This window comes from Rhodamnia argentea, chromosome 6 (assembly GCF_020921035.1).
Source record: "Rhodamnia argentea isolate NSW1041297 chromosome 6, ASM2092103v1, whole genome shotgun sequence".
NCBI classification, from domain to species: Eukaryota; Viridiplantae; Streptophyta; class Magnoliopsida; order Myrtales; family Myrtaceae; genus Rhodamnia; species Rhodamnia argentea.
The window spans coordinates 5,057,295-5,076,529 of NC_063155.1; the positions used below are offsets into that span (position 1 = coordinate 5,057,295).

Consider the following 19,235-nt stretch of genomic DNA (forward strand, 5'->3'; position numbering starts at 1 on the left):
GTGGTGGTTTCTAGAAAGTGCTTGGCGGTTAGTCGAAAAAATTTAGATTTAGAACATTCGATTTAAATCCATACCTAAGATTTAAATTTAAGACTATTGAGTAAAACAGTTTAATAATTGAAAAGTTGAGAACCAAATTGAAATTGGATTGATAAGATTTAGAACTTCCAATCTATGGATCCTTGAAATTAAAATTATTGGATACCTATTGCATGAAGCTTCATCTAAACTAGGGATGTCAATGATTCAGTTTAGTTCGGTTATTCAAATAACCAAACTGAACTGGATCATTAGGAAATATGTTTGAACTGAACCAAGATCCATTAGGAAATATGGTCCTGGCGGTTGGAGTTGGTGGATGGCGTCGTTGATGTTTTTCGTTTTTTGGGGGAGGCGGTCGGTTCCTGTGCAGGTCCAAGAGGGAGGACCTGTGAAGAAGGCCCTGTGAAAAGCATCGTGGAGAAGATGACCTACTGGGCTGGGAAGGGTAAGTAAAAAAATAAAAATAAAAAAATACGAAAATTCAAAAACATTGAAAAAAATAAAAAAAAATAGTAATTATGTCGCCGACCAGCCAAAATTCGCCGGATAGACTAAATTGACACAATTGCAAAAGGTTTATGATTCAATCGGCCAAAAAAAAAATTTAGGACTGAATTGGCACAATTGCAATAGGTTTAGGACTTTTTTGGTAATTTTCTCCAATTAGGCAGAGGTTACATTTATGGTAGTCTGATTAATTGCAATTGAAATATATGCTCAAGATTCCGATATGTGACGAGAAGGTGCCCTCCCCTATCTGGGTTTTTCCTTGGTTGTTCTCTATTTCAATTGCACTACGCAAAAAATAACGAGAGAGAGAACCTTTAACAAAAGCAATTCGTCGACAATTGCAAAGGCATATCAATTTTGTCATTAAGCCGGCCATTAGTGTGCCAAAAGCCAGATTTCGTCGCAAGAAACTGAATTGTTAGCAGCAAAATTGTTATTGTCTTGATCAATTCTGTTTCCGAATGCAGATTTGCAAAACCTCTCTGTTGTAGTGTTTTGAGGGATCGAACTGGAAAAATCGGCTAAATTTACTGAACACATCATGCTACTTTCTCCAAAATATTTGGCTTCAGTGACATCCAAGTGAAAGGTAAGCAAAAAACAGCAACATCACTGTTATGCCAGAAACTCGAACTAGGCTTAATCAAGTAAGCTAAAATTATAAGTTCTGATCACAAACGGGCGAACGGCACCTAGGGTCATTGCATTTGCCGCCATGGAAAACTACTCTCAGAAGGTCGAACCATAAGCCATATAGCTGCCTTACTCACATTGTTTCCACCTTCTCATGGGGCTTTTTCCCTCGGATTTCCTCCATCTGCTTCGACTTTCCAACGAGTTTCGGCGTCGCCCCATCTGTAAACTGTAATCAAGCTTATGATTGAACCTTCCCAACATGAACATCCAGCAATGCAAGGAAAAGCCCAAATTGAAGACTCTGAGCTCATGAGTATTGTAAGCTTGGATAATTTGAAGACTCTGAATACAGTGAATAGGGGCAAGATGAGAGTTTAACTTCTAATTTAAATAACACAAACAACAAGAATAATACAAAAGCATATTACTAGGTTTTCCCGGTTACAGAAATAGCATTCAGCATTAAACTTACACTCTCTGCAGTTGTACCTCTATGCATATTAGTACTTCTGGATTTTCGCTACATATAAATACATCGACTTGACCATGTCGCAACCATAAGATTCACAACTACGACATCTGTTAGATTGGCGCTCTTTGATTCATTCGGTACTAAACTTCCATACACTTATTTAGCAAACCCTGTTATATTAGCCCACAAAGATAATTCATTTGGTAAACTTTGTTCATGATGTACTTCAACATTTTTTCAAGGACATCTAACATATATGTATGCAGAAAATATCACAACATTGACGGTAACTAAGCAAAATGCAATTTTTTTGTCCGCAGACATGTTGAAGTAGTTTTTGAAATGGCTTCTTTTTACAAACACGCACATCGCTCGGGTACGAAGGCTAGGATTACACAAATGTCTTTAGGTTTCATGCCGATTTCAATTGGAGACTGGTTTATGTCTTATGAACCTTAATCTTCGTCTATTTCATTGGTCTTATGTCATTTCAAAATTCAAGAAATTTCTCTTGCCCCCTCTATAAAGAACGTTCGTGTACTGACCAAAAGATTCAGAGACTATGGTAGGAATGGACAAAATCTCTATTTCCAATAGCCAAATCGCGAAATAGCTCTTTCATACGATCCCTTCTTCTATTCGAATCCTATCGTAACACTATCAATTCCCGCTCTATCTTATTCCGCCTATGAGAAAACCCGAAATCGCGAAACGGGCTTCGGCTCTATCCTAGGGATTGATCAATTAAATTAAACTTCCTCTTTCTAAACCGCCGCATTCATTCACCATTGTACAGGTCCAAGTATTTTTCTTCCACATAAGCCAAAAGATCAACAAAACCATGATTGCAATGAAACAAAAAATTTGGAAAAGACGAACAAAATGGAGGAGGAATTCGAGTTGGATGCATCACCTTGGAGGCTCTGTTAACACCCTCTTACACCCGTCAATCCCTAATTTGGAAGCAATGATTCACTTCGATCTGGGTGAACCTCGAGCAAGGGTCGGCGACAGTAGTCACAAAGCTGGACAAAGCGGGAGAATCCTCACGAGATGGGCAAAGCTGAGAGAGATAACCGAGAGGGTCAAAACAGAACCCAGATCAAAGATGAATAGGAACAATGTCAAAACAAACCAGTGAATACTTATTCATACTCAAACATTATTCATTACTTATTTCCTAGACTACCTTGAAAAGGATCCAGTCTACTTCTCTAAATCAACCCTATGAAAATACAGTATAAACCGGTGTCCCATCCGGATAGAATAAGCCCCAATTTTGGTCCACGCCTGGAGGTTTTTGATCCTGATTAAACATTTCAAAGATGAATCCTTCCAAGTAGTGGTCCGGCCTCTTAGGAGTCGATTGCATGGCAAGAAACTTCTTCACAAAATGTTGATTATAAGCTTGTGCGAACAACGGAGTGGTGATGAGTCCGTTTCCAGCCGACGGCCAACCGCTCTCGGAAACCACCGCGTCCACATGGCTCACGCCTTCCTTCTCCATTGCCCAGTAGAAAGCATCCACGATCGCGTCTAGCATGTTCGAGTAACTCAAGTTGCCATCTTGAACCATTGGATTGGTCTCGGTGAGTAGAGCATAATCTAATCTCACATTTGTTGGATCTGAGGCATATACAAAATAGGGATACACATTAACTAGTAACGGCGAGCTAGTGTTCGACAAGAAGTTTATGATTCCAACCATGTCATCTCGAGCTTCATCGGCAAATGCACCGCTTGAGGGTGGGTCCAAACTCCCCAAGGTATTTGTCGCAACTACCGTGGACACCCTTAATCCAGTTAACCCGTAGGAATCTTTAATAGTTTGTATGTTTTGCATAGCCGGTAATACATGTTTAGCTAAATTTCCCGGAACGACTTCATGACCCACTGTAATATACTGAAAATTGATAAAATTGATGTATGGTAGCACATAGGTGTTGAACCATATCCCAGCCTGTTTGGCACTCGATGCTACGGTTTCTATGTCTTGGTTTTGCATGCCTAGCGTGACGTCTATTCCACTGCCTGCAAGCGCATCGAGCACGTCGGGGTTAGGGTCGAAAAGTCGGACTTTTCCAAAGCTGTAGTTCTTGAAAAGTTGGACCACAGTGGCCGGAGAGGGAAGATTGTCTCCGACCATTCCGTAGTTCACTCCGATGTCGAGCTGTGCCTTTGTGATTCCGATATGGCAGTGCAGCAACGCTCCTACTGATATGACAATATTTATCCAAGTTGATGCCATCTCTTAGATTCTTACTACCTATACCGACACGTGAAAATTATCCTCATTAGTTAGTGATCTGAAAAAAAAATAGAATATGGACGCTCTTCCATTATCATGCAATGGCGTGGCACATAGAACTTCAACGAGACAAATAATAAAAAAAACTGGAAGTTTATTTTCCTCAAACATTATGATAAAAAGGGACATATAAAAACTCACAGGTGAGCACGATCGATGGATACCAACAACTTGTCCTTGAGAATCAAAAGGACCTTTCTTGGTTATTTATATTGTCAACTTGTGGCTTATTAGGAAATTGATTTCCAAAGTAAGAACGGATTTTCGATGACCAAATATAGTATAGTATCTTGTTTTCTTACATGACCATATATATATCCATGTTGCCTTCATTTCAGACTTCCAAATTATGATTGCATGCAAATGTGAGGCAGGTACCTTATGCAATGAAGCTTTTATGAGAAAGTTATCGAGCTAGTTAAAGAGATAATGGTAAGGAATATCCAAAGTAGTTCAATTGATTTACAAAGTAAGAATGGATTTTCTACGAGCAAATATAGTATAGTATCTTGTTTTCTTACATGACCATATATATGTCCATGTTGCCTTCATTTCGAACATCCCTTATGATTGCATGCAAATGTAAGGCAGGTACCTCATGCAATGAAGCTTTTATGAGAAAGTTATCGAACGAGTTTCAGGTACTTGATCATTTTCTATATTGGGTCCTTGAGTATCTTAAGGCAAATTGTAAAAATGGATAATAATCTAGTATTTGGAAAGATAATATATGAGGCACCATATCCATATAATTTGCTGTTGTGTTTCTTTCTTGCATTATTTTACACAGAATTGTTCAAATAAAAATGGACAAGGTTGAAACAAGCTCTTGGATTCTTCAATGATACCTGCTAAATTTGGAAGTCACAAATATCCATATATATATATATATATATATATATATATATATATATATGTGTGTGTGTGTGTGTGTGCGCGCGCACGCGCACGCGCGCTTGCGTGGGGGCAATGAACTTCCCAATATGACTAGTGTAATCATTGAACTCAAAGAACTCCAACCTTCTCGATACATGACTCATGTAGATAGATATTGTAAAATTTTGTGAGATCACAACTATTTTTTTTTTTTTAAATTTGAGCTGTCAGATAAAAAATTGATTTAATAGTTAAATATTCTATTGGATTTCTATAAGAATGTATCATAAAATTAAGTATAGCCTTTTTTGTTCCTGTAAAAATTATGGTGGAGAAAGTTTATGCGGGCTTGCTCATGGTTTTGCTCCAAAGTCCCTCCTACAAGAAATGTCAAGAGAGTCTTCACCGCAAATGGGTTGTACGCCTAGTCTCGATTCTGTAATTAAGAAAAAAACAAAGTGGTGTTACCATTAAGTGGATCTATACACCACTAGACCGGGTACGGTGAATTGAGCGTGCTTCTGCGACATATGCAAAATAGGATACACATTAATCAGTAATGGCAAGCTAGTGTTCGACTAGAAGTTTATGGTTCAAACTCTGCTGGTCCGAGTTTCGTCAGCAAATGCACCGCTCTCGACGGTGGGTATGAACTCCTTAGGGTACTGGTCACAATTGCTATGGACACCCTCACTCCAGTGTATTTATGATCACTCATAACTGTTCATAAATTTTGCATAGCTGATGATGTATATTGAGCCAAAAATTCAAGGACGACTTCGTTTCCGATCAAAATATACTAGAGAGTGATAATTCTCATGTAGGATTGCACGTTAGTGTTGAACCATGTCTTAGCCTCATCGGCACTCAATGATACGGATTTTAAGCTTTGATTTTTTATGCCTAGCATGACGTTTATTCCACTGCCCCTAAATGATAGGTAGGTGCTTTTCTTCAAAGTTGTGCCTTTGTGATTCCGATATGGTCCGTTTAGCAATCCTACGATGGATACAATGAGGATCATCAAAGTGGGTGCCATCTCTGAGATACCGATTTCGAAATCATGAGAATTATCATTATTAGTTACTAATCTGAAAGATAAAACAAGAATGAAGAACTGTGGTATTAGACGTCTGCTTCATGACATGGACACCTTCAATTTAATCCTCATTTTCTTACGAGGATTAAATGGAAAAAGGATGCCCTTCTTTTATCGCGCAAGACATTTCAATGGGGTGGCATATAGAACTTCCAAGTTCCACCACATAAAAGAAAAGAAGAACTTTTTTTCTCAGATTTACCACGAGACAAAGAAACATGTAAAGACTTGCAGGAGAGCTTTCTTTCTTTTTGGTCGAACTTACAGGAGAGCTTGATTGATGGAGCCTAAAACAACTTGTCCTTGAGAACAGAGGACCTTTTCTTGACTGGCAATTAATTTCCAAAACAACAGTACATTTTGTACATGAATGGGATTCCACTAGGAGCATTAATTGTGTTAGGGATAATTTGAAGATGCTCTGTATCTAGCCTGATTATGCACGATTTCCAAGACAAGAATATTTGTTGTGTAAGAAATGGATTCCAGATGATTCTGCACTGCAAACTTCAGGACACCCTTGGGGAAAAATATCGAGTGCCGTAGCGAGTCGAGTGGCTCTGGAAGTATGCATACAAGCTCGTAATGAGGGACATGATCTTGCTCGTGAGGGCAATGAAATTATCCGTGAGGTTAGCAAATGGAGTCATGAACTGGTTGATGCTTGTGAAGTATGGAAGTAGATCAAATTTGAATTCGAAGCAATGGATACTTTGTAACTCACTAATTACCGTTCGTTCTCTTAATTGTATTGCAATTAAATTCGGCCCAATCTTTTACTAAAAGGATTTAGCCGAATACAAAGATTCTATTTAGTCTATCTGATCAACCGCTTTAAGGTTTTAACAACCACTTAGGGCTATCTTCTTATTGCATTGCCCCCTGGTGGCAAGCCCTGCTTCTCATTCGCTAAAGCTGTACCTATGGGATAATGATAGAGAAAGAGGAAAGAGCTGATCTAAGAAAAAAATATTGGAATATAAATCTCATCGACCTTGTAAGATCATACATGACACTGGTACTAAAGCATTTTCTCAAGATATCTTCCAAATTGTTTTTTGAGCATTAAGTACCAGAATATTTCTTCGTATTCCCTAAAATTGCACATATATATGCATATGATATGCACATACTTGAGTGTCTTTTTTTTTTTTTGGGGGTGGGGTTGTTGTGTGTGTGTGTGTGTTGTGTCTGTGTGGGTTGGGGTGGGGTGGGGTGGGGTGGGGTGGGACGTACCATTTCATTTAAATTGAAAAAGTTGATAACTACACTAAGTGGGCTTCTCAACATAATAAATCCCAAATTCCCTGCAGCGGATTGGAAACCTAGCTAAGAGGAACGTTATTTGGGCTTGGGCCTTTACAACTAAATGCGCAACCTCATTTTGGGCTCACGTACAGTGGGCCGAACGAATGACATTCACTTTGAGAAGCAAGCGGTCACACTCTCGGATAAGTGCATCAACTTTACTAGACACTTGATTTGCACCTTGAAGCATTCTGACTTAAATGAGAGTTGTCTGACTCTAACTCAACGCTTTACACCATTCATGAACTCATCCATTTCAACGCTTCACGCTAGAGCTAGGGTTTCGGCATGCAGGGAAGAAGTGACCTTCACCGAGCTCGCGAATGCATTTATAAGCTTCCCGGAGGAGTCTTGGCATATCCAGGAGATGGGGCCTGTAGCTTCTTCCTCCAGATACAAGCTATCCACACTAATTTTCAGAGCAGCCGATTGCAATGGAGTTCAAGATCCTGGTGAGTTCTCCTGTCCTTTCCATTTTCCTGTGTGTTTCGAGCTCCTGTGAGTGACATTGCTACTCATTGCACAAGGTTCTGCGATTACACTTCTCGGACTTGGTTTGGTTCCTCTGAAGATGTAGTTGTTCCGAGATTTCCAGATCTGCCATAGAAATGCCGTCGTAAGCTCCAGGTTTGGCGACTCATTTTGCGCACTATTATAGTTCTATAGCCGATGCTCCATTCGGTTAAGCCCGTGACTCAAAATCTGGATTCGTATTAGCATTCCCGACGTAGTGTTCAGTGAAGATCACAAGTAAATCATTGCTAAAAGGAGATAAATATCGAAAATTCTGTGAATATTATTAACGATGTGCTTCAAAAAACGTGATAAACACCTTTTATAAGGTGTTATCATAACCTTAGTCCAATTAGGAATCAAAATATAAAAAAAATGGAAAATTACAAAAGTGCCACTGAAATAAAATTAAGCCCGAAAAATACAAAAAAAAAATTGGAAAACCCATCTAGACATTCCCAAAGCGCCAAAGTTCATCGTTAGTGCCATGAGTATTGATCGGGACGCCGTTTCGCTTTAGCCTACCGAATTTGAGCTCAATCCAACGTTGTCAACCCGATCCGCCGGTTCTAGTCGCAACACCGTTTTGCCTTCCGATTGGATTTTTGTCGGTTCAATCGATCCGGGAACGCACTACTAATGACATCCGCATCATTCTCCTACTTGAGAAAAACTCGTCCTCGAGTTAGAATTAGAATCCGGATATATCGGTTTGGTTGACTCATGGAATGGCGACAAATCAGCAACATTAAAAGTGTTGGATATGCCCATGCTATGTGGAAGGTCTAGAACATAAGCACTATCGTTGATTCTCCTGCTGACAGTATAAGGCCCGTACTTTTTCTGCTGTAGTTCTTTGTAAGATTCAGCTGGTAACCGCTCCTTACGAAGAAATACCATGATCTGATCACTTACCTCAAACACCTACTTTCGCTTGTGCTTATCTGCGGCTGCCTTTTACTTCTTATTAGCTTCCTCCAGCTTCTGTCTAACTTCATGATGCACCTCTACAATATGTTTAGCTATATGATCCTTTGCAACACTCTTGTCTGTTTGCTTAGGTAACTGTATCAAATCTAGAGTATGCTAAGGCGCCTTTGTATAAACAACAGAAAAAGGCGACCTACTAGTAGAACTATGGACTGCATTATTATAAGCAAACTCTGCACGAGATAAAGCAATATCTCACCGCTTCGGCTTGTCTCCATAGATGCTTCGAATTAAGTTGCCCAAAGTTCTATTAACCACCTCTGTTTGACCATCAGACTGCGGGTGTCTTGTGCTACTAAAATTCAAAGAAAAGTCAAAGAGCTTACACAAAGTCCTCCAAAAGTGCCCCAGAAACTTACTGTCTCCATCGGAAGTAATATATTTAGGCACTCCATGCAAGTGAACTACTTCTTTGAAAAATAATCTAGCCACACTTATTGTATCAGACGTTTTCCTACAAGGAATGAAGTGTGCCATCTTGGAAAACCTGTCTACCATAACAAAAATAGAATCCACGCCTCTTTGGGTTCGTGGCAAACCAAGTACAAAATCCATACAGAGATCTTCCCATATATTGCCAGGAACGGATAAAGGCATGTATAGACATGTATTCTTAGATTGCCCCTTAGCGGTCTGACAAACATAATATTTTTGCACATACCTGCTGGCATCTCTACGCAACCGGGGCCGGTAAAATCGCTCCCTAACTATAGCAATAGTTTTGTCGTATCCCGGATGTGCAGCTAATCCTCCTTCGTGTAAATTAGGAATTACCTTCTCTCGCAATGAGGTCCGAGGAAGGCAAAGCTAATTACCTCGTATCAGATAACCATCCATGGCATAGAATTCCTGCATAGGTTGACCAGAAGCACATGACTCCCAAATCCGCCCAAAGTCATCATCGCCTACATAACAGTCTTTCAGTTGCTCGAATCCCAGAATGTCTTGGCTTAACGTAATCAACCAGCTAGCTCTCCTACTCAATGCATCAGCTACTACATTCTGCATACCGGACTTGTGTTGTAAATCGAAAGAAAATTTTTGCAAAAATTGACACCAACGCGCGTGTATGTCTTTGCTAATCCTCTTCTGACTATTCGGATACTTCAAAGTTTTATGATCAGAATATAGCACGAATTCTTTTCCAATCGGATAATGCTCCTAGGTAGAGGTGGTTGGTTCGACGGAACCGCCGGTTCCGGTTCTAAAAAAAGGTGGAACCGCCGGTTCCGAGCCGGTTCCGATTCCGGTTCGGAACCGCCGGTTCCAAGGCCTAATTGCTCTCTTCACCAAACCTATTTCCTTTTTTTTTATTTAAAAAATCGCGTCGGAACCGGCCCAGAACCGGCAGTTTCGGGCCCACGAGTCCATTTGGCCATCTCTACTCCTAGGTCTTCAAAGCCCTTACGACAGAATAAAATTCTTTGTCATAAGTACTCCACTTACGCCTCACGTCGCTAAGTTTCTCACTGAAATAGCAAACCGGTTTGCACTCCTCGAATAAAACAGCTCCTATGCCCACTCCACTAGCATCACAGTCCACTTCAAACAGTTTATCAAAATCGGGTAAAGCCGTAACAGGCGCGGTACATAACTTCTCATTCAGAACTCCAAAACTATTATCGACTTCCTCCCCCCATATAAATTTACCTTTCTTCATGTACTTTGTAATTGGGGCCGCAATAGTACTGAAATTTTTAATAAAACGCCTATAAAAAGTAGCCAACCCATGGAAACTCCTAACTTCAGAAACCGTTTTAGGAGCTGGCCACTCTCTTATTGCTCTTACTTTCACCTCATCCACCTCAATTCCCTCAGCGGTGATAATAAATCCCAAGAATAACAGCTTATTAGTCAAAAAACTGCACTTCTTAAGATTTACATACAGCTTATTAATCTACAAAGTTGTCAACACCTCCCTCAAAGGCATCAAATGCTCCTCCTTAGTTTTACTATAAATCAAGATGTCATCAAAATAAACTACGACAAATTTACTAATAAAAGACTTCAGAACCTGATTCATAAGTCTCATGAAAGTGCTTGGAGCGTTAGAAAGCCCGAACGGCATCACCAACCACTCGTACAACCCCTCTTTTGTCTTGAAAGTTGTCTTCCACTCATCGCCAGGCCGAATACGAATCTAATGGTATCCGTTCTTCAAATCCAGCTTCGAAAACCACTTAGCTCCATGCAACCTATCCAAGATGTCATCCAATCTCGGAATTGGAAACTTGTAGCCCACAGTTATCTTGTTATCTACACTCATCCTCCAACTCCCATCTTTCTTAGGAGTTAACAAAGCGAGAACAACACATTGGCTCATACTATTCTGAATATGCCCCTTTCGCAGCAACTCCTCCACCTTCTCCTTTAAAATCTCGCTCTCTTTCGGACTCATCCTGTAATGCGGTAGATTAGGCGGACTAGCTCTAGGAATTAAGTCTATATGGTGCTGAATATCGTGCATAGGAGGCAACCCATCCGGAATCTCTTCGGGCATCAACTTGCTAAATTCCTTCAATAAAGGCCTAACTGATTCAGGTTGCTCCTCCACTTGTAGTTCAACTTCTGTCTCTATGGCTTGCTTCATTATCAAAACATGAATTTCCCTCGTCTCCTTAATTTCATAGTCAAATTTCCGTGTGAGTGTAAGGAAATTACTTCCGACAATTTGTTTTCTTTTGTTCTTCAAAGGCAGCAATGTATACTTCACATCGTCCTTCACGAGACTATACTAATTGCTCCTTCCCGAATGCTGAGCATCTACATCAAATTGCCACGGCCTCCCAAATAAAACATGACATACATCTATGTGACACGGGCCGAGGTTTTCATGCCCCAAACGGTCGTCCGGATGGCCGAGAGATGCCCCAAGACTTGCTGTGTCTTGGTCCCCTAGGGTTTGTCTAGGGTTTTCTACTATTTTCTACTAGTTTCCATAATATTCTAGAAGGTTTCCGGGGACGGGCGAGTCAGTAATTTGACAATGTTCTGGAACCTTTCTATTTATTGTCGGTGGTTGGGGAGTCGGTAGATGAAGTTTAGGCCGTTAGATGAGATCTAGATCTACGGTTGTAATCGTAGGCCCCCTCCTATATAAAGGAGAGTCCTCCTTCTCATTTTGATCATCCACTAATGAAATAGAAAGCTTTCCTCCCCAGAGCCTCTCCCTCTCGATCATCTTTCTCTCTACGCGATCCAGGTTAGAAAGAAGAAGAAAATAGAGAAAAGGCTTAGCTCGGGTGCTCCAACGATCCAAAGGAGGCCCGAGTCGCCGCGCGGGTCGATCACAATCTCCCGGCCCGTGACAAGTGGTATCGGAGCAAACAACGTATAGGCGAGCCGTTCGTGAGGTCGACGAGCATCAAGCGGGTTGAGGTAATGTCTAACTCAGAAGTGGATCATGTTTATGCAGCTACGGATGGGGAACTTCCTCATGACAAAGCTCCGCAAGAGAAACGGGGCAAATCAAAAAGAAAAGAAGCATCATCGGATGTGGTGTCCGTGCTTGCCAACAACTTTGATACGATGAAGAGAACGGTGCAAGAGTTGCTTGATGGTCTTGAAGATGCTAAGGACCGAATCACCAGCATGGACGACAAGATTCGCGAAGACTTCATCATCGGACTCAACGCAGCCATAGGACCATTGCAAATGAAGGACGAAGCTCTCGAAGCGTCGATCGAAGCTTTGAAGCTGGACGTCGAAGAAAAGGAAAACTCCCGCCAAGCCGAGATAGAGGCGCTCAAGGTGGAAATTCAAGAACTCAAGACGGAGTTGGTCTTGTACAAAACCAGCATAGCCAACGGTGCAACCGCAAATGGTGCATACACCGTTCAAGCGACGCCCAGGATCGAGGTGCCGAAACCAAAAGACTTTAAAGGCGAACGATCCGCCGTGGATGTTGAAAACTTCATCCGGAGCATGGAGCAATACTTTGACGCCGTGGGAATTCAAGACGAAGCGGCCAAGGTACAAACCGTTAGTCCTATATTTGTCCGATCAAGCCATGCTATGGTGGCGATTCATGTGCGATGAAGCTAGAAAGGGTAACTCGGACATGATCGAAACATGGGACGAGTTTACCGAGCAACTCGGGAACAACTTCGCCCCGGTGTTCGCGGCACAAGAAGCTCGTAGCAAGCTTCATCATCTTGAACAAAAGAGCTCGCTTCGGGAGTACATCAAGGAGTTCACCGAGCTCAAACTCCAAATCCCCAATCTGGGCGAAGAGGAGGCTCTCGGAGCGTTCATGGACGGACTCAAGTCGTGGGCGCAGCTCGAGTTAAAGAGGAGAGACATCCAAAGTCTCACAAAGGCGATATCCGTGGCTGAGTCACCGGTCGACTTCGGCAAATCCGACTCATCTAAATCCAAGGGAAATGGAGGAAGAGATCGAGACGCGGATCGTAGAGATGAAGAAAACAATTCCGGTCGTGATCGATCAGAATATCGAGACCGAGGAAAAGGAAGAAATTGGGGAGAAGGGTCTTCTAGACAACAACCCTACCAACATCGGGGTAACCGACCCCAAAACAACTACATCAACCCGGAGGACAAGTTCAAACATCCTCCCTCGCAGCCATGCGCAATTTGTGGTGGCGGCCATTGGACTCAACAGTGTCCGAAGAAGAACAACGGCAAAACTCTCTACTCCGTCGTTGCCAAGCATAAGGAGGACGAGGAGCAAAAAGAAGAAGAACCGAAGATTGCGCGACTTGGTGGCGTATCTCGACTCAACACTATCCGAGCTCAATCTCCATCAAAGAAGACTGCTGGAGCATCATCGCTAAACTTTGTGGAGGTCAAGGTACGTGGTAAAACTCTGATCGCCTTGGTTGACACGGGAGCGACAAATTTGTTCATATCAAGCGAAGCGGCAAAGTGGCTGGGACTCCGAGTGGAACCCACTGAATGTTTCTTCAAGCCGATCAACACTTCGGACCAGCTAGCCAATGGCATAGCCAGAGGCGTGGAAATTCAAGTCGGCGGATGGAAAGGAAAGCTTGATTTCGATGTGATCCCGATGAACGATTACGATCCGTTGCTGGGGATGGACTTCTTCGACGAAGCTCTAGCGATGCTTGATCCGAGGTCCAAGACGATCATCATCACCGATCCAAAAGGAGCGTCGGTCGTACCGATGTTCAACGGAGTGAAGGAGTCGAAAAACATCAACACAATTCGAGTCGTGGAAAAGAAGAAAGCAAGTGCTGAGTCGCCACCCAAGCCAAGCGTCAAGACCGGATCTTCGGAGATGCCAAAGGAAAAGTGGGAGCTGCCCATAGAAACAAAAGACTACTTGCCAATCGGTGTGCTATTCCCGGAGTTAGAGGTCATTGATGCGGTCAAGACAAAGAACGAGTCGTTGATGACTCATGAAGCGGTCCAAGCACCGAAGAAATACCAAGTCCCGAAGCCGAAGAAGAATCACTCTCGTGGACGCAAAAACAAAAGCCAGAAGAAGCCGACGGTCCAGGTAAAGGATGTGGGCGGCCAAAACAAAAATTCCGCTGCGAAGAAACGCCTCGAACCAAGAGCACCGAGGACGGTGCTCGAATGGGTGGGGGAGAATGACACGGGCCGAGGTTTTCATGCCCCAAACGGTCGTCCGGATGGCCGAGAGATGCCCCAAGACTTGCTGTGTCTTGGTCCCCTAGGGTTTGTCTAGGATTTTCTACTATTTTCTACTAGTTTCCATAATATTCTAGAAGGTTTCCGGGGACGGGCGAGTCGGTAATTTGGCAATGTTCTGGAACCTTCCTATTTATTATCGGTGGTTGGGGAGTCGGTAGATGAAGTTTAAGCCGTTAGATGAGATCTAGATCTACGGTTGTAATCGGAGGCCCCCTCCTATATAAAGGGGAGTCCTCCTTCTCATTTTGATCATCCACTAATGAAATAGAAAGCTTTCCTCCCCAGAGCCTCTCCCTCTCGATCATCTCTCTCTCTACGCGATCCAGGTTAGAAAGAAGAAGAAAATAGAGAAAAGGCTTAGCTCGGGTGCTCCAATGATCCAAAGGAAGCCCGAGTCGCCGCGCGGGTCGATCACAATCTCCCGGCCCGTGACACATGTCTACCACATCACAATACAATTCATCACGATATTTATCAATGGAGAATGGAATTTTACATCGCTCAGTCACCCGAATGCTGTCCGCTCCAGATTTAATCCATCATAACGTGTATGGGATAGGATGCTTTTTCATAGGTATTTCTAGCTTCTTCACTGCCTATTTCCCAAAAATGTTCTCCATGCTCCCACTGTCAATGACCACATCAAAGATTTTTCCTAGAATGGTACATCCGGTTCGGAATAACCGATGGCGCTGCAAATCTTCCTCCTATTTTGGGGCTAACATCATCCCGTGCACAACACAATTCATCTCATCCTCTTCCTCTTCTTCAAAATCATCCTCGTCGCCATCGGGTTCACAACAATATCCATCTTCCTCTTCTTCTCTCGCTGCCATATTAACTGTCTTTCTCTAAGGGCATTCATTAGATCTCGTGTCCGGGTTTATTACACTGTAGCACTTTATCCCCACTAGTTTAGCGTAAGGATTTGGGTTCGCAGATTTCTGCGCTTGCGTTCCTTTGTCTCTCGCCTCGTTCATAGAGTGCTTCTCCACCGCATTATCATCCCGACTTCGCTCTGCGTTATAACGATTGTTGAAGCCGCCCTTCTCTACGGAATCGCTCAAATCGCTACCTCTATAGTTCTTGTAGCCCATCTTTCCCCGTTCTTGCTACATCGTCTCTGCCTTCATCGCCATATTCTTCACTTCGGACAAATTCTGCAAAAAATGCACTCCAATATTATCTCGGATGAAGGGCTTCAACCCATCAAGATATCTAGCCACTTGTTGCCCCTCCGTCTTCGACAGATTATTCCGCTCTACCAACCTCATAAATTCTGCCGTGTACTCATATACAAACCGATTGCCCTACCGGCAATGTTGATATTGTTGGAACATGATCTGCTCATAATCGGGAGGAAGGAACTCCTGCTTTAGCAACCTTCTCATCCTCCGCCAAGTTCGAACTCGCTCTTTTCCTTCCGTCTCTCTCCTATTCTGCAATCTCTCCCACCATGCAGACGCACCCCCTTCAATCTCGTGGCTACTAATCGCACCCTTTTCTCACTAGAGGTTTCCACATAATCGAAGAATTTATCTATATCAGCAACCCAATCTAGAAATTTCTCTATTCCCAGACCTCCATCAAAATAAGGGATATCAACTTTTAGTTTAAATTCGTTACCTTCACGATCGTCGTAGCATCGCCTGCCGTCTCTTTTTTCACAATCGTTGTAATGTCCCATTCGAATTCCTCCATAATGGTTCCGGTTTGCATAATCAGCACGTTCTTCATCCGAAACTTCGGTCCCCTCTTCTTCCGAACTCTCTGAATAAAGAGGATTATCCCGCTCGCGAACAGGAATAGGCTTATCGATAGGGTCACCGCGAGCAAAATCTGCACTCGGCCTTCTACCATGTCGCCGATTCCGGTTCACATCAACGCCGAGAACCTCGAATCGATCTGCTATCTCATCAAATCGCTCTTCGAAATGACGAAGGCCTTGATCAAATCGCTGATATATGCATTCCATTAAACGCTGCTCCAAACGTTGCAGCGCGTCGTCCCCAATGATTAGGGCTCCGGTCTCCCGAGCATCGTCACGAAGACCACCGGTAGTCGCCATAGGCTCTGATACCACCTTACGCGGCGTTCGGCGAAGATCGCAAGTAAATCCTTGCTAAAAGGACAAAAATCTCGAAAATTCTGTGAATATTATTAATGATGTGCTTCAAAAAAACGTGATAAACGCCTTTTATAGGGTGTTATCCTAACTCTAATCCAATTAGGAATCGAAATATAAAAAAATAGAAAATTACAAAAGTGCCACTAAAATAAAATTAAGCTTGAAAAATACTAAAAAAATAGGAAAACCCATCTAAACATTCCCGAACTACCAAAATTCATCGTTAGTCACGGTCAAAGGCCGTGAGTATTGATCAGGATGCCATTTTGCTTCGGTCTACCGAATTTGAGCTCAATCCGACGTTGTCGACCAGATCCGCCTGTTCTAGCCGCGGCACCGTTTTGCCTTCCGATTAGATTTCGTCCCGTCCAATCGATCCAAGAATGCACTACTAATGACATCCGCGTCAATTCCCGACCATACTTCTTTAGTCCACGAATATAGGAACAATAGCACAAGAGTTTCTAGGATGCGCTAATAAAGAGGACACAGAGGATCAAGTGCGATCTTGCTTCCGAATAGGTTGTCTTTGTCGTTTCTGATTCTGATGAATTCTCCATTACCAACGGCTCGCATTACTCGGAGATGGCTTCCCCGCCTATGATTCTAGTGGTGTCAAAACCGAATTGAAAAACCGAACCGAACCATGAACCGAATTGAATTGAACTGAAAATTTCGTGTATTTCGATTTGGTTCAGTTTTCGATTTAGGTAATTGAAAAATAAGAATTTGTTTTTTTTTTTTTCAGTTTGGTTATTTTGGTTCGATTTGGTTTGGTTAACCATTCTTTCTTTTTTTATTTTTTTTTCTTACTTAGGGCAAAGGGTTGGCGAGGTCGCCGGCAATGCCCACCCGCAGTGGGCAAGGGTCGCAGCCCCACGCCGTGATTGGCGGGATCGCCGCGACCCGCGCCCGGTGGATGGCAACCCCCGCCGGCCTACGCTCAAGGGTTGCCGACCCTCAACAAGAATAACATCGGTTGGGATGTTGATTCATATAGCTTTGTCATAGAATTTGCATGCACATCATATGGATGTGAAAACCGCATTCTTGAATGATGATCTTGACGAGGAGATTTATATGGAACAACCTGAAGGATTCAAGGTCAAAGGATAAAAGCACAAAGTGTGTAGACTTGTCAAATCATTGTATGGATTTAAACAAGCTCCTAAACAATGACATGAGAAGTTTGACCATGTGATGATCCAAAATGGATATAGAATCAATGAATATGACAAATGTGTGTGCACCAAATCTATGTCCATTAGATGTGTACTTATTTGTCTATATATTGATAAATTGCTTATTCTTGGAGATAACACTAATATTATCAAAATTACCAAGAATGTTCTCAAGAAGAACTTTCGGATGAAAGACTTATGTGTTCTGGATGTTATACTCGGCATCAAAATTCTAAAGAATCCCGATGCCTAAGTTTAACACATTCTCATTACTTTGAAAAAGTAATTGAAATGTTTAAAAGATTCGGCATTATAGATGCAACTAATCCTTTTCTACCGCACCTAACTTTAAGAAAGAATACTAGAAATAGTATCGGGTAGTTGGAATACTCTCAAATAATCGGTAGCTTCATGTACATCATGAATTGCACTAGACCGGATATTGCATACTCAGTAGGAAAACCGAGCGGATATACAAGCAATCCAACTCACGAGCATTGGAAGGCTATCGTGATGCCAACCGGATTTCGGATTCTGATGAATCGAAATCAACAAGCGGGTATGTTTTCACACTAAGAGGTGCCACATTGTCATGAAAATCCTCAAAGCAAACTCTAATAGCATGCTCCACGATGGAATCGTAGTCTATTGCTTTGGATAAAGCTGCTAAAGAAGCAGAATGGCTTTGACAGTTTTTAGAGGATGTTTCGTTGTGGCCAAAACCTGTGCCTACAATATGCATTCACCGTGATAATCAAGCAGCAATTGCAAGGGCACATAATATGATATATAATGATAAATTTGGACACATTCGTCGTAGACATAACACCCTAAGGCAGTTGCTATTGCATGGAATAATTTCGTTGGATTTTGTGAAGTCAAAGGAAAACATTGCGGATTCACTAACAAAAGATTTGTTGAGAGAGCAAGTAAACCGCATATGGAGGGGATTGGGGTTAAAAGCCTTAATCCAATAAAGAGCTTCTGAAGTGGAAACCTAACCTATGCGATTGGAGATCCCATGGACTAGGTTCAACAAGACAACACAAATTTCAAAAATTCTAGAGTGAGCATTGTCTCTCATTCCTATAATGCAATAGTGATTCCTATAGCGTTTTAAGGGTACGCTATACATTTAATGATTCCTATAGCTTGGATTTAACATCCTAATAAGGTAGGATAACACTAATAGGAATGCAACTATATGCATGGATATGGCCGGCTCAATGAAAATCTTCAAAGGTTGGATTTTTTAAAGCACGCATGAGTCCCGAGAGGTTCGGGGCCAAAAGAATGAATGCAACTAAGAACCAATATTGATTCAAAGATACTCTATGTGAGGGCTATTATCCGGCCTTACTCCAACAACCGGTGGTTCAATACTAAGTTTACCGATTGGTTAAGTATGTTCGATAGGTTTTCACTAAAGAAGGTTCAATGCGAAAGCTACTATCTTGATACAGTGTATTTTCACAAGCACACTTGGAATTCCTCGAGTCTTTGTTCTGTTGAGCCATTATGTGGGGGATTATTGT

At 42.1% G+C, this 19,235-nt stretch overlaps 1 protein-coding gene and 1 long non-coding RNA gene across 2 annotated transcripts; one reads left to right on the forward strand and one right to left on the reverse strand.

Annotated features, from left to right (window-relative positions):
* Window positions 1–2,885: 2,885 nt before the first annotated feature.
* LOC115741533 (probable glucan endo-1,3-beta-glucosidase BG4) lies at window positions 2,886–3,503 on the reverse strand. The gene has a single exon (XM_030675504.2). The coding sequence runs from the start codon at window positions 3,501–3,503 to the stop codon at window positions 2,886–2,888; it is 618 nt and encodes a 205-aa protein (XP_030531364.2).
* A 239-nt stretch (window positions 3,504–3,742) lies between these two features.
* Window positions 3,743–14,460, forward strand: LOC125315588. The gene is made up of 3 exons (XR_007198757.1): window positions 3,743–3,774; window positions 7,525–7,531; window positions 14,293–14,460. It is a non-coding gene; the product is annotated as an uncharacterized LOC125315588 (long non-coding RNA).
* The last annotated feature ends 4,775 nt before the right edge of the window (window positions 14,461–19,235 follow it).